Consider the following 15,923-nt stretch of genomic DNA (forward strand, 5'->3'; position numbering starts at 1 on the left):
GGATGGCAGGAGAAAGGGAGGAATCATTGTCAGAGACAGTATTTTAGAATCAATTGTGTTTAGATTTTATTTTTAGGACTTAAGACTCTCCAAGTTTAAATTTATGTCAGCTCAGTATTTGTCCAAGTTCTGGCTCTTAACCATTGTTCCACTTGAAGAGGGAATTTAGCTCATGCTCTTTTACCCTATTTAGAGAATTATGCAACATCTTACTGATTTTTTTTTAAGGGTTTTTTTTTGTTGTTATTTGGCCTGGACACACCTCTCAGTATAGTAGCCTAATGGTATAGTTGGAACGAAGCTTGGCTGATTATGCACAATACTCAGCTGCAACAGTAAATTGATAACTACAAAATTCAATTTCTTTTTTGTATTTTATTCTACATATTTTGATTTTGATTTGCATGTTGTTGCACTATTTGAAGATATTTCATTTTTTCTTTAGGTGTAATTTTTAAAAGACTTAGAACTTGGAAATATTCCTAATTCTATCACCTATTTAGCAGGTACTGTCTCACACTGATTTGAAATTATGTTGCAAGCCAAGGGAGAGGAGTTAGGGTCAAGCAAAGGAGTTTCATGGAGCTGAAATCACAGAATGTTACGTTAGCTTTACTTTCTAGTTTAGTTTCAATTAAACTAAAACCAATTCATTAAATGCTGAAAATGCGCTTGTGTTTGTTTAAAAATTTGATCCTCATAAAAATGATTAAATGGATTTTCTTTACACTCACATATGAAAACTCACCCTTCGGCTGGCAACAAGCATGAGAAACTCTAGCTCAAAGAAAATTGATTCATAAAGTTATCAGCCACTGGAAATAGGGGGTTGGAATACAAATGCCATCTCAGTGATAACAATAATAACAGGAGCTAGGGGAATACATGTGTGGCAAGAATGAATAAAATTGAAGAAGCTGATCTGAACTACATTTATATGAGAGGTTGTGCTAGTAGGTAAGTATATGAAAAATGATCCTTACTTGATTCCTTATCCTGGTGAAAGATTGAAATAGGGGTCCCCTGTATCCCAAAACGCTGTAAAATGAGATAGCTATATCTATTTCCTGACATCTGTATTACACAGACTCCTTTTTGTTGGATTCCTCCTATCCAAGTGCTGATCAGAGTCAAACTTGTTCATGTTTAAGTGTAATACAACAGAAAGAAGCATACAAGAATCTTGCTACTACATCTTCTGTAGTTTCTGTGACTTTTTGGATATATTGTTTCTGGGATATTTGTCAAGCTCTCTTGTCCTATTTTTGTCTGGTATATAGTTAGAATTTTTTTACAAGCCATTTGACACTTGATACCTTGAAAAATAAAGCATGCTCACTTATATTGATAAGTGGAACGGCAGCCCTATTGAATTTGAAGGGCTGCTGAGGACTGTCTAGGGCACAAGGTTTATTGAATGTTTTTATTGCCTGACCCCTGTGATGTCTGGTTTACATGCCTGAAATTAAGCACGTATGTAATGTTCAGTTGAGCAGTTTGGGTTTTTTTGTGGCTGTATTCCTGAAAAGAAATTTGGAGTAAAATATTTTCCCACAGGTTAGGCCTTTTTCCAACAACGCAAAGGCCTAATCACAGTCTTCCTGATGAAGACACAACTTGTATGGTAAAATGTCTATTTTACCAAATTACCTTATATAAAGAAAATAAGCTATATAAGCAAAAGGGCATCTAATGAAATAAAACACGGAGAGGTATGCTAGCATATATCTGTTCATGGTTTTCCTGTCTCCCCTAAGCCTTCTAGCTAGTCCTGACAGAGGTCTCTTTGGTAAACCAGGCACAGCTGGCAATGGCAGGCTAATGGCTAATTCCTGGCTTCACTGCATCCTTTCATTGGGTGAGACAGCTTATTCACAGAGCTTCAAGTGTCACAGGAGCATAATAGAAGAACATGAAGGCCCATGCTGGGTCTGATCAAAGACCCATCTAGCCCAGTATTCTGTCTGTCACTAAGTAATAGTGGCCATTAGCAGATATGTAGATTAATATAACAGCATGATAGGCTTGTGACTTTTCCTAGAATACCTTCTTGGCCTCCAGCATTTTGAGGCTGAAGGAATTCCTGAGTCAAAGGTTCTGTCTTTGTACCCTATCACCTTTGATAGATTTTTTTTCCTATGAATATGTCTAGTCACTTTTGAACCCATGGAAGCTTTTAGTATCCATGACATTTGTAGCAAGGAGTTTCATGATTTAACTGCTCATCTGTAACTGCTATGCTCTTTACTGTGTTTTGAGACAGCCTCCAGGTAGTTTTAGTTTGACACCCTCTTGGTAGGTTTTTGGAAGAGACAGCAGACAGTTTCTCACTGTTCTCTTCTTCATGATACTCTTGATTTTTATGGATCTCTGTGGTGTCCTCAATGAGTTGTATCTTCTCCAGTCTATTTAGTCATTCTCTGTATGAAAGCTCTTTCATACCTTTGAGCATCCTTGTCCTTTGCTGAGCATTCTTCAGTTTTACTGAAGCCTTTTTGAGATGGGGAGACCAGAACAGCAGAGGATATGGCAGAGCTACCATGGTTTCGTGCAGTGGCAGAATGGTGTCTGCTCCTTTTTGATCGCAGAACTGATTATTTCCATAGTAGTATCTGCCACAGTTCCCAGATCTCATTCCAGAATGATAAAAGTTGGCTCAAAGCCCATCTCTGGATGTGTAAAGTTAGGGTTGTTTCATGAGGACTATGAAAAGTAGGATCTCCCCCATATGTATTGCATTATATTTACATCTCTTGAATGCTCTCTGCCCTTATCTGATAGTCACAGAGTAACAAGTGCTAATAACAAAATTTGTGCAAATGAACAACTGCTTCTGTTTCTCAAACAGCAGTGTTTGAATTTTCAGATCTTATGATAAAAATAGTATAAAACTGATTATTATCTGCACTCTGCCAGCATTCCTAAAATTTACTTACCAGCCATCCCTCTGAACAACTTTGCACATACTCCTGTAATTCCCTACATGTGTAACCATACGCTACCATCTTCTTCAGCTCTCTCCTTAAAGCTTGGGTCTTTTCTATGAATATCTGCCTCCTCTCTATTGGACTATTGGCTATAATGCAAAACTTAAATATGATATTCATCGCCTTGTTCTCCGCTTCTCTTACAGTCCCTTTGCCTGTTTATCCACCTTTTTATTGTATCCGGTTAAAACCAGACTGAGAAGTATGAAACTGGAATCTTTCTTTCCATAGCTGTACGACCTCTAATGCTAATTATCCTACCACTACAGCAGATACAAGAACAGAATTGTAGAAATAAGCTTGGGAGAGATCTCAAGTCTTTTAGTTCGCACCCTTGTCTTGAAACAGGATCAGTGGTATCTAAATCATTCCTATCAGTTGTTTAGCATTACCTCATAAAACAAGAGCAGAATGCAGCAACTTTAACTCTCCTCCTTTCTCATAATCCAAAATAATTGGGATACAGCATGTCAGAAATGTTTCGATACGTTGTAATCAGGACAGAATTTTTGGTTGCATTTCTGGTTTCTCTTCAGGCACCCAAATTAGTCGCAAGCACATGCTCTGTGTGTGTCACTGACCAATTCGAGCTGCATAGTTCTGTCTTTCTGGGGAATCATAAATAAATCAACCAGAAATAATTGACAGTGGCTGTCCGTGCAAGCCCCAATCAATGCGAGCCTCCAAGTCTTTGTGACGCTTTCTAAAAATGTCACTTTCGCTGCAGCCCACGAATCAATAGGTTTATTTAAAGGGACTTTAAAAATAACAAAGGACTTTGGTTTAAAGCAAAACTGAATGGAGTAGGAGGGCAAATCAGCATGTTAAACTCAATATAAAGGTAATTAATTTATCCCTGTAGGAGGAAGATAAAATGAGTATTTTTTTGCTTATAAAGATAATTGTTTTTCCATTCTATTCTGTTATTCTGTCCTGATTATACCAACCCAGCCCTTAAAAAGGTTTAGATCAGTTATAGTTGTTTGCTGGGGGACAGGTAGAACAGTAAATGCCCTCTGTATGGTTTTTAAAATGTAATCTAAAATGGTATTTTGATAACTGCATAGGCCCTTATTATGTTATAAATATAAAATCATTAATTGTACCATGCTTGTCAGCCACGAGTGTAGTGTTTGTGGTCAATTAAGTAGTATTTTCACTTACTCCGTTATCAAAAAGATGTTTTTCATCTGAAATTGTCCTGCTAAAAAAATGACCCTCTGCAGTATACAAATTACAAGGTTTCTTCTGATGTCCATAAATAACTTGTTAAAACTCAGAACTCCCTGGTTTTTTTCTTCTTTAAATATTTGCAAATAGCACAAGCAGAAAGAAGTGTTCTTACGTCTGGTGGGAGGGAAAAAAACAAAACAGTTTCTGTCTCTCGCAAAATAAGATAAATATTTAATTCTCTGACAAATGAGAACATTGAGTGGTTTTGAATAATCTGTGCTCTCCCAAAACAGTTGCATTAGTTTTCGTGTGCTGTTGCACGTACATTCAAAGTGACAGCATATCAAGGTAGTGGCTTCTGCACATACTAATCATGTTATGTCCTATTCTGCTTGTTCAGACATATCTGGAAGAGTGTCTCAGGTGTTGATAGAGGCATTTTTACTATGCATTTCTTTTACACCCTGAATAGTAGGAAGATAGTTCCAATTACAGCAGAGGAACGTTCTTAAAATACCAGTGAATTTTGGCCTCGCAAGTAGAATTTCAAGGAGACAACAGAAGTACTTAAATCCTGTTCAGGGACAAAGGCTATTGTGTTTTCTTCTGTTCAGGAAGCAGTTTCTGAAGGTCGCAAGTCAGGACATAAAACCACTGATTTTACAGTCCCAGTAACTGATGTTATCCTACCTCAGGTGAATCAGTGGTTTCACATGCTGGCCTTTACCTTAACAGACCCTGGATGTAATTCCATTTGAGAGACATCTCAAACATGGGGGAAGATTGAAGGTTTATGTGTAATAGTTCAGCTCATACAATGAACACATATCAGAGTAAAAGTGAAACGGTGGACTGATCAGGGAAGGCAGAGGCTCTCTACTAAAAGGAAGAATGCTCTTTAACTTCCGTAAGTGCTTAGTTTTGCTATATACACCTTGATCTTTAGGTGACAAACATGCAGAAGAAATCTTCCAAGGTGTAAGACCAGATTCCTGGTTAGTATAAATCAGTGTAAGGCCCAGAGTAGGTTTAGCCCCATGGGTGCTGTTAGCACTAGTTTAGTGTTACATGCATAAAATCTTGGGATTTGAGATTACTCATTGTTTCCAATGCTTGTAGCAGCTCAGATGCTGCATTTTCCAAGTCCCACAGGCGTCTGTTAACCTTGACACAGTTCTCTGGATGCTGTCCATTGACCGGAAGTACAGCAGTTTCTTCTCAGTTCACCAGTTCTCGTAGTTGTTTCCATTTGCTGCTTTGGGCTCCTTTTGTAAGAAGTGGAAGTAAAACTCCCTCCTTCTCTCAGCACTGCCGACTAGCTGGCATGAGGATTGAGCAGACAATTTAATCTTTATTGTGAAACTAGATGAAAAGCAAGATAGATCAATGGTGTTGGATATTATTAGCAGCTGAGATGTGTAGCACACGCTGAAAGGGAGCTCTCACCTGTGAGTCAGGTGGAAGTCATGACTACAGATTAATCACAGCTGACCTTTTCTTCTGCACAATATGTGAAATAAATTGCTTTCCCTGTGCTCGTCACCAAAAAAGCCGCCACTGTGAACACAAGTGCTAATTGGCCCTTTTGTTCGAAGTCTTAGCACGGGGTAAAGGAATAAGCCAGGGCTAGTTCCAGCTCCTACTTCTGTGCTCCAAGAAGGAACTTCTTTGGTCAAAATACCACCGTATTGGTAGGATATTACAGGGAAGCCAGCAGCGGCACGGGCCATCCTGTGCCCGTCCCATGACGTGTCGTGCTCCTCTGTTCCTCCCTGGCAGTACGACTTTGTGGAGCTCCTGGACGGCAGCCGGCTGATCGCCAGGGAGCAGCACAACCTGCTCGAGTCGGAGAGAGCAGGTCGGCAGGCGAGGTCTGTCAGTCTCCACGAAGCAGGCTTCATCCAGTACTTGGATTCTGGCATCTGGCACCTGGCCTTTTACAACGACGGGAAAAATGCAGAGCAGGTGTCTTTTAATACCATTGTTATAGGTGAGTGTGATCTTCAAAAGTTTTCAGCAGGAACTCAACTCTGCTTGCCTTTTTTTTTTTTTTTTTTTTTTTAGGAATACAGAAATAAGCTTTCTTAATTAAATGGTCTGACTTCTTTTCACAGATTTTCCTTTCATTGTGTTTCTTTTGCTGCTTGGAACAAAATACAGAATATATATTTTAATTAGTCGTTCTAGAGTACGAGGACTGTACCTCCGTGTAAAACAGTGCCTGAAAGAAGTATACTTTTTTTGAAATATTTGTTAAATGGCACAGGGCTCTATTTTGAGCACAAAGCTCATATTGTTTTACCGTTAAAATTTGAGCCTTTTGTTGGAATGTGAAGTACTAAGATATTACAGGCATCAACTACAGAAAAAGCACCTATTCATGTTCTGACAAACACTAAACAAACCAGACGTAAACACTTCTCCAAGAATCTGGGTTTGCTGCCAGTTAGTAGTGGTTTAAATGATAGATACTTTGTATGGTGGGAATCTATGAATTATCCTGCCTTTTTTTTTTTTTTTTTTTTTAAGAGTCTGTAGTGGAATGCCCCCGAAATTGCCATGGTAATGGAGAATGCGTTTCTGGAACCTGCCATTGTTTCCCTGGATTTCTGGGCCCTGATTGCTCCAGAGGTACATCAGCCAAATTCCTTCCTTAAGACCGTTTAAGCAAGCACGAAGATAAATACCGCAGAAAGAAACGGGCATGCAGCTTGCTTCCTAGTTGTTCTTTGGTTACAAACTTGATCACAATTCTTCTGTCATGTTTTATTTTACAGCAGCCTGCCCAGTGCTGTGCAGCGGCAACGGGCAGTACTCCAAAGGGCGCTGTCTGTGCTACAGCGGCTGGAAGGGCACCGAGTGCGACGTGCCCACCACCCAGTGCATCGATCCCCAGTGCGGGGGCCGGGGCATCTGCATCATGGGCTCTTGTGCCTGCAACTCCGGCTATAAAGGAGAAAACTGTGAAGAAGGTACATGAGTAAATAGTTACTGTAGCACCTGCTGTAATGCTTCTGTTGGTCTGGTTTCCAGCGGGTACCTCTAGCTTGGTTGATTTTGACAGATCTAGATGCTGTTCACTAATACCAGCAAAAAAAAAAAAAAAATAAAGCCCATTTATTATTAAATCTTAAACATACTGAAATATATTTGTCATATAGGGTTTCTTCAAAAATCATTTTAGAATGCTAAAAATCAGGTTTGGGAAGCACTAGTATCACTGAATTCTACAGAATTATTATACTTTATTTCCTCTTGACTAATCAATGTGAAAATTTGTAATTACTCTGTATGATATCTTTTTGCTTGTCAGTATACTTTTATTTACTTTTTCTGGCTGAGGTCAGCTAAGAAGGAAGCACAAAAAACAGATGTTAGTATACAGAAACACTTAGTGATATTTCACAGTCTAGAATAAATCATTAATGTATTGCATTTGTTAGGGATCTTTTCTACCAACCACATTGTGGAAAATGCCGATTCCAATGTATCGCAGTGAAAAATGATGCATCATTTTTGTATTCTAGAGATATGCATAATAATATTCATTCTAGTGTGCTGCAAAGTGCAGTTCATTTTCTATTCTATTTTTTTAGGGAGTAAAAAGCACCATTTTCTTCCTCAATCAAATTGATTTTATTGATCTCCACACACAAAGTAATGCAATTAGGTCTCTGGAATTAAATTTTCAGACCATTGACCCTACAAGTGTAACATTTTATTGAGTCAAATTGCTAAATTAAATCTCGTCATCTAAAGCACATTAAAGTGAATTAAGAAGGATAGAGAGTATGCAACTCATTTATTTCTGAAACAAGTTGAAGGTCCTGTACAGCTGTCAAAACTCAGTAGCAATGGATCAGGTCAGTTGATACCGAGTGTTGCAGGGAATCCAACAGTTGTTACACTGTGATTAGAGGGAACAGGGATCAGTAGCCTGAAACTCAAAGTGAATCTTGCTGTAATTCAGAAAAATCAGCAAACCCTGAAAGATCCTCAGTTAATTAGACAGCAGCCTGTAATGGCATGAGTCAGTTAGGTACATACACCAATTTCACAGTATCATAGTGGTGTGGAGTGACTTGTTTTTACAAAGAAAATTGCCAGTATGCTGACAAAGATTGACTAGGAATTGTAGTCATGACTGATGATAGAGAATGATTTTTTATCTTGTAGCTAGAGAAGGGAGGGTTGCCCCAAGGCACCTTGGTTTGCTCTGTCTTTTACTCACTCATTACAATAAAACATAAATGAATCACTCAGCGTCACCCTGCTAAGACTTATTTTTAAGATGAGTGCAATACTGCTTGTTTCACAAGGTTTTTAAAAGGTGAATTAAGCAGAAAAATGCCTTGAGAGCCTAGCAGGGGCTGCTTGTTTTTAAGAGTGACAACTGATTTGAGCTCATCTTTTTCTTCCCCCACCAGCTGATTGCCTGGACCCAGCCTGTTCCAGTCACGGTGTGTGCATCCACGGCGAATGTCACTGTAACCCAGGCTGGGGGGGCAACAACTGTGAAATCCTGAAGACGATGTGCCCTGACCAGTGCTCTGGCCATGGGACATACCTTCAAGAGAGTGGTACCTGCACCTGTGACCCAAATTGGACAGGTTCAGATTGCTCCAATGGTAAGGGTTAAAAACACTCCCATTTACTAAAACAGTGACATTTTAAATAGCACCAATTTAAGGCATTAGTTGGTTAGGACCTGACCTGCTGAGCTGGTGGAAGTCTTTCAGTTGACTTCAGCATGAGCTGTGAATTGATTCAAAGGTTCAAAATAACTGACAAATTTGAAGTATACGAAAACCAATTGATTCGCTTGCCAGTATCTATCAGCTACTTTCTTCTGGTAGTTTACATGCAAGTACGGAGTGTTCTTTGTACAATATATGTGTGTGTATTTACCATCCTACCTAACACATCTATTTAAAAACTTAGAACTACACCAGTGAAACTAGAGACAGTCCCATTTAAAAAATCTATCTAGCTAATTGAAGGTATTTTTCTTGAAATCTTTGCTCAGGCAGCATTCCAGTTTGAAGGCAGCGGGAATGCAAGAATGAACCCTAAATAGCTTTTGAGGAAGGGCACAGGCTGCTGGGGCAAAAGGAGCTGGTAGAAGCGATGAAGCAGTGAGACTTTCTTGAAGGCTGAAGCTGGGCTTATAAAACCATGATCTGAGGTTGGAAGCAAAAGGAGAAAGTGACTGGAATTACCATCACAGAGAGCAAAATCTAAATATTTAAGTATGATAGCAGCTTTTTGACAAATACAAGTTTTTAGACTATTGTTTGGTAATCTCATATCAAAAGACAAATCACGTCTAACTATTTTAACACTAACGTATTCATCCAAAACAATTCATCTAACAACTTAGATGATATTGTTAATGAAAACTGAACACAGGCTAGCTGGATTTATGCCAGTTTATGAATAACGTATAACTTTTTCATGAGGAACCATATTTTTAAAACGAATGTATTTCCTGACCAGGATCTTTGATATTCCGTAAAGGTTTATGTACACAAGAAGAGTAGTACTGAGCTCCAAACATTCAAAAGAAAGCAACAGAGAGAAGAAAATGTTGTCTTCTATTAATTTTGTTCAGAAGAAAAAACTCTTCTCTGAGCTTTATAGCACTAAAAATGGCTGCTCATGAGAGACCTTCTGTAGTTCTCCACCAAACATGAATTCTCAGAACACTCTATTTCTTGACACAGTATCCTATACACTAGTTTGGATGATTCAGTTATGCTGCAACTTTTAGTGATGATTCAAGGAACGACTGGTCATTGAAATGCATAAAAATCATATCTCTGTTTTTCTCAGATGTTTCAGTAGTGTCAAACTCACAAAAGAGCTTTCTAAAAAGACACAAAGAGCATTTGATGAAGTTGTACAAAATGACCTTCAAATCAGTACATCAAAAAAGTAAATCTTACCCATAAACATTTTGTTAAGCTGCTAAAAGAAGAAAAGAATGAGTTATTTCTACCAGAGGGTTTATAGGTTTGAAATCAGCAGAGCTTTCCTCTATCTTCATCAGCAGTTTGTCCGTTAATTAGCCCTTCAATTCCACTTCAATTAAATTAACTCCAATTAATAAGTTCATTACAAAGATTGACACACCTTGCTCAAAGCTAGTGTGCTAAAAGCTGATAAACTCCTTCACCCTAATGAAAAATTGATTAGATTGAAGAGAAATAAACCTTTCTTTCCTCGAGCTAGGTTGCCGTCTTGTGACTCTAAAGTTAATCAAACCATCTTGGATCTCTTAATCAAAGATTTAATTCAAAGTAGGTATAAAATGCCCTATAGGAAAAAGGGAAAAGCTACAGCTGTCTTTCTCCATAAACATTCTGGACTGTTTCTTGTGGGAAATGTCACAACTCCTCAATGCTGTTTAATGTTCCACAGCACTTTGAGACAGAGAATTACACTCTACTGGGGAAAAGACACACCGTCGAATGAAAAACTGAAACCCCTTTTTTCCACCGAACAACTGCTTTCTTTTGTAGTTGAAAATAATTTCCATTCTTTATTACTGTTTGTTGTCTTTTACAAGAAAACAAAAACTAAATACACTGCTTTTATGAACCTGTATGTGGTTATGACCAACTGTATTCCAAGGAACTAAAAAAATTCCTCAGACTGTATTCTATCTTCTTTTTTTTCTGTTGTCTGCTTAGCAGTAATAAAGTTTCCTACAGTCTGACTGAATGAACTAAAACTGTAAATGCAAACTCTGGCAATCTAAATTATCATCTTGTATTAGCTCTGAGACTTAACATGTGTTGTTTAGTCTCTGACTACCTTTGGCTCTTAATATATTTTTCAATTATTCTATCAGTTACAAGAACCTGTTACTATAGGTAAATGACAAGTTAAATTGCTGTATGTTGATTTATTTTTTTTAACAATCTATTATTTAAACCAGACTGTTCATAGCTGTCAGTGATACGAATTTAATGGAAGTGAAAGAGAATCATCTTTTATATTTAACAGATGTGTCAGTATGTCAGCATAGTACTAGTTTGTCTCACTAAGGCTGATTCTTTTTAATGAAAAAATGTGTCAGAAATGGCACATTTTTACTTTGGAAGAAAACAGGGAGCAGGGTGTGGAGGGGAAACCTTGTTAAAATTAACTTTCATTAATACTACATTTTTACTCACTATGTACAATGACCTAGGTCTGTGGGACATTCAGTCACTAAAACTATGCTGTAAATTTTAATAGGTTTGAGTGCCCTATAATCTAAGTTATGAAAGGTTGCTCATAAGAAATATGCGGTCAAAAAAATGTAATCGAAAATTACTCCGAGCTAAGAGATAGAAGAGCTGTGGACACTTAAGCATCGGTAAGTCTGCTGGATAGCTAAGTAAGCATTAGCACAGAGATAAAATTCTCTATTCCATGTTCTGTAGGGTCCTACCTGAACATGCCTTTCACGTAACCTTCCTTTGATTTAATTTGCAAAGATTTTGCCTTTCTTACCCTTCACGGGTGGAACTGAAATGCAGAGCTGCTAATTAACACATGCTCTCTTTCTCCCGTGTGCGCTCCCTGTCTCTTTCCCCCCTTTCTCCTCTCAACCACAGAAATCTGCTCCGTGGACTGTGGCGCGCATGGTGTCTGCATGGGCGGTGCATGTCGCTGCGAGGAAGGCTGGACGGGCGCAGCCTGCAACCAGAGAGCCTGCCACCCGCGCTGCGCCGAGCACGGCACCTGCAAGGATGGCAAGTGCGAATGTAGCCAGGGCTGGAACGGCGAGCACTGCACTATCGGTAGGCCAGCTGTGCTTTAATGTGCCTTCAGTGCATTATTCAAACACCTAGAACTGCTGCCCTTGTATGAGTAAGAAGTGCAGTGCTTTGAAGCTTGTTTCTTCAAATGGAATATTGGCCCTTGTCAGTCTGGGTAAAGGAATTGGTATTTTAAGAAAGGAAATGATTATGTAATGACTCATCAATTCTTCATAGCTAGTTTGCCATGAATAGGAGGTGCAAGAATTTCCTTTTCAATCTTTCCCTTTCAACCTTCTTTTGCTGAGGGGGAGGTTACTTTTATTTTAAACTGTAAATATATCCTTTGATGTGTGCTTTTCTGTTTTTATGTGATAGCTTTCCATCTTTTGGAAATGAAGCTTCCTTTTGTTTTTCTTCATTTCTTTTATGGAGAAGAAAGCCTAAAAAAGTGAATTTTGCCTACACATGCAAATATCACTTCCACCTTGCAATGAATGTGATCTAGCTGCCTGAAATTATCTTCTTGGCAACATAATTCTCTATTTTAGAATTATAGCAGATTTCTGATATGTAACTAACAGCATAACATTTCAGCAGTTTAATACAGCAGATTCAGAAGAAGTCATCGTTATTACAGCTTATATATTCCTGTAATCAAGTTAGTTCTAATGCTTGAAAACCTTTGGGAGCTCCTGTGCCTTTGAGTGAAGCTTTTCTTACTCAGTTATTTACATTCCTTATGTCCCATTTACAGTGCATCCCCCCCACTGCTTAGAGTTTGACAGTGAACTAGCATGGGAAATTATACATGTAGTTAAGGGAACTGAGGAAACGGAAAAAGTGGAAGAGTTGTCAAAAAGGTTACTGTTGTAAAACATTTTTTACATAGCTGTAGTGCCAAGAATTCCCTTGTAAGCGAGGACCCCTTTGTGCAAGACACTGCAGGACTGTAACGCAGGAGAGGGGTCCTGTCCAAACTGTTTTACAGTCTCAGCATAACTCTCATAAAAACTGTCGTGGAGACAGGTAGGAAGCACAGGCAAAGGAACTGGCAGTGCCTGATTGTAAGAGCAGACTAACTTGTACTGAGGTCTGTGGCAAGCATTGCGCAAAGCCCCATGAGGACTGGGACAAGAATAACAAAGTGGCTCTGCAGGTATTTATGGGTCACGTCTCCCAAGTGTGAGCAGTCTCATGGTAAGTGCTCCAAGATGCTTGTTTGAAAAATTATCAAATAGACAAGGAAGGAGGTGGTCACTGGTCAAAAGGCAAGAGCTGCCATTGAGTGATAGGGAAATCATAGATAACCTGAATAGTTCAAAAAATTTCCAAGGCAAAATATAGTTTTATGTTTGAAGAGATGGTGAAGGAGAGCCAGTTAAGAGAGGTGACGTGGGCAAAGCAACAGGTTAGGACAGTAAGTCTAATAGTGGTAGAGTTAATGGATACCAGTACAGAGAGATTTAGTTTTGCCACAAGATAAGAAGAGGACAGAGAATTTTGACTTTTGTGGATGTTTTGGAAAGGCCGTAACTCAGAATGTTAAGCAGAAAGAATTAGTATGGCCAAGTCATCACCTTGGTATGGATATCTAGAGAAAAAATACAGGCCAAAGATCATTCCCTGGTAGCTTACAGTCATGGTTGAGAGGCAGGATAGTGGTGTTGTGCATGATGATTCCAGGAAATAATAGTGATGAGAGCTTTGAGAGCAAGGAAAATGAAGGTCTGTTTTAGCTGTATTAACTGGTATCCACATCATTGCACCAGGGAGAGAAGGCAAGATTTCCTTTTGTAGAAAGGAGCCAGGTGTGAAGTAGTCAGATTGGTCTGTGAATTGTTTTTACAGAAATCACAATTGATCTTTCTGTTCACTAATGAGATTGCCGGGGCGTATGAGGGCAGGGGCCAAGATGCGTCCCTGCAGAGTGGCAGAGAGAATTGCCAGGGTTAACGTTTTTGAGGAACTTTCAGAAAACATGCTTATGAGGAGAATAGCGAGGTGGGAAGAGAACTGCGCTTTAAACAATAAAATAAAGTAAACCTTTAAAAGTAGGATAAAGCCTTTCCCTTGACCGCTTTAACTTGCCAATGAGCAATTACTCAGCAGATTGCTCTTCTGTTGGTCTCACTGACCTTGGCAGTATTTCAGGGGTTGTAGTTATATATGGATGAACTGCTCTTGAACAATTTTTCCAACATATTAGGCACAAACAAGTTTTTCCTCAGCACTGGGCAAGCAGGTCTGTCTTCCCACCTGTTTATTCTTTAAATGTGTATTTACTGTGAGGCTGCTGCTGTAAAGATTGTTTGATTTGTTTGTGTTGCAATTACAGCCTCAAAGACAAGTAATGAGGTACAGCCTCTAGCCCACTATTATATTTATTTTTCTTAGAGTTGTTTTCTTCAGGACCCCAGTTTTACGGAGAAACCAGGACATTTCATTGTTCATTTCCAGGAGTAGTTCCATCTTAATGTAGTAAAAATTGATGCTTCCTCAGCTTTATAAATGAAGAGTCAATCTGCTTTTGTCTCACCTGCCCTAGAGTTCATAGTAGCTTCCGTTGAGCAGTAAATTTCAAAACATAAGTGACATCAGCATGTTTCTCCATATATACCCCAGCTTTCTTATTGTCACCCTCCATTTGTAACCCGAGCGCTTTTATACTACTTACAACTCTCAGCTTGGTAGAATATTTACGTAACTTGTGTTGTGCATATGAGAGAGACTCACTCTCCCTTTATAAGCCTAAAAATAGAAAATTTCCTTGTTCTTATTTCTAAAAGCTGTTAACCGTTTCGCTACAGTACTGTGAAGCACTTTAGAAATACAGATTTATTAGTTTGATGCAGCTGTTGGTTGGAAGTCACATGAAGTGCATTGGCCTAAATTTACAACTTTTCGGGGAAAGGAGTATGCCAAAGAAGTTGTAAATTTAGGCCAATGCACTTTATTCACTTTTGGGGAAAGGAATGTCACACCAGATCTTTAGATGGCCGCACAGAGCAGAGTGAACATGCATGCATTAATCAGAGAGGTGCTAACTGGAGTCTTGCTGTTATGTTCGCTGAATCATCTAAATCCATAACTCATTTGATCAGAGCTATCCTGCTTTTTTGTAAAGCACAAATGCAGTTTAAAATGGTAAAGATGTTTTGCACTTCAGCTAACAAATTTAGTTTATTTCTAAATGTTGTCTGTCCTGTCTCATTTTCAGTTAGCCCACTGTTTGTATTCTGTTAGATGACACATATTAAGGGGTCGAAAGAAAGAAACAAACCTATCTCTGTAATTAAAAGAAGGTAGTCCTTAGTGGTATTCCTGTCTAATATCTTTCAAACCCTAGGCTGCTTTTTGAGTTATGTTGATTTTGATGTATACTCAAGATATTCACAAGGAAATTTGGCCTAGTGAAATTCTAATTCCTATAAGCTGGAAAAGACCCTTTATTTATTTTATTCCAGTTCTTGAGGACGTTGGGAAGCAGAATCATAGATGACTGCAAAGGTTTGCTGTTTTGTTCAGACAAAATTTAGACATCTGCTTCTCAGAGTACCTTTGTTTAAGCATCATACTTTCTGTAAGTTTTAGGATCACAAAGGCTGGAATTGGGAAATAATATACATACATTTCTATATGCATTTGGTTTGTGAGAGAGGGTAAAGTAGACTAAATAAAGCAGGTTTTTTTTTTTTCTTCTTTTTTGAAGCAATGCGTGTAGTAAGGTAGGCAAGATTGCTTTGACTAATGTGGGAAACCTGATGCATGTTACTGGTATCCACTGTTCCACTGTGCTTGCACAGGGCATCTCTGACTTAAATACCATACCTGATACGGGCCACATTCATGAGTCTTTGCTGTTGCTCTCACCACATACTTCCAAAGATTTATATCAAAGATGTGCAGCAGATAATTACATGCTCAGTGTTGGGGTGAACTGAATTTGATGAGAATTAACAAAACTGAGGATTTACAGCTATTGTTCAGCAGCTTGCAGGATTGAACTAAACAT

General features: G+C 38.7%; 1 protein-coding gene across 1 annotated transcript in view; it reads left to right on the forward strand.

Moving 5' to 3' along the window:
• The window catches only part of TENM3 (teneurin transmembrane protein 3), a 334,852-nt gene that overhangs the window by 241,828 nt on the left and 77,101 nt on the right, over window positions 1–15,923 (forward strand). The window contains exons 8-12 of the mRNA XM_067297935.1: window positions 5,940–6,150; window positions 6,690–6,791; window positions 6,938–7,132; window positions 8,588–8,788; window positions 11,765–11,950. Of these exons, the coding sequence (XP_067154036.1) occupies window positions 5,940–6,150; window positions 6,690–6,791; window positions 6,938–7,132; window positions 8,588–8,788; window positions 11,765–11,950 (895 nt within the window). The remainder of the gene's footprint in view (window positions 1–5,939; window positions 6,151–6,689; window positions 6,792–6,937; window positions 7,133–8,587; window positions 8,789–11,764; window positions 11,951–15,923) is intronic.

The sequence above is a fragment of the Apteryx mantelli genome, chromosome 5 (genome assembly GCF_036417845.1).
Source record: "Apteryx mantelli isolate bAptMan1 chromosome 5, bAptMan1.hap1, whole genome shotgun sequence".
Taxonomy (NCBI): Eukaryota; Metazoa; Chordata; class Aves; order Apterygiformes; family Apterygidae; genus Apteryx; species Apteryx mantelli.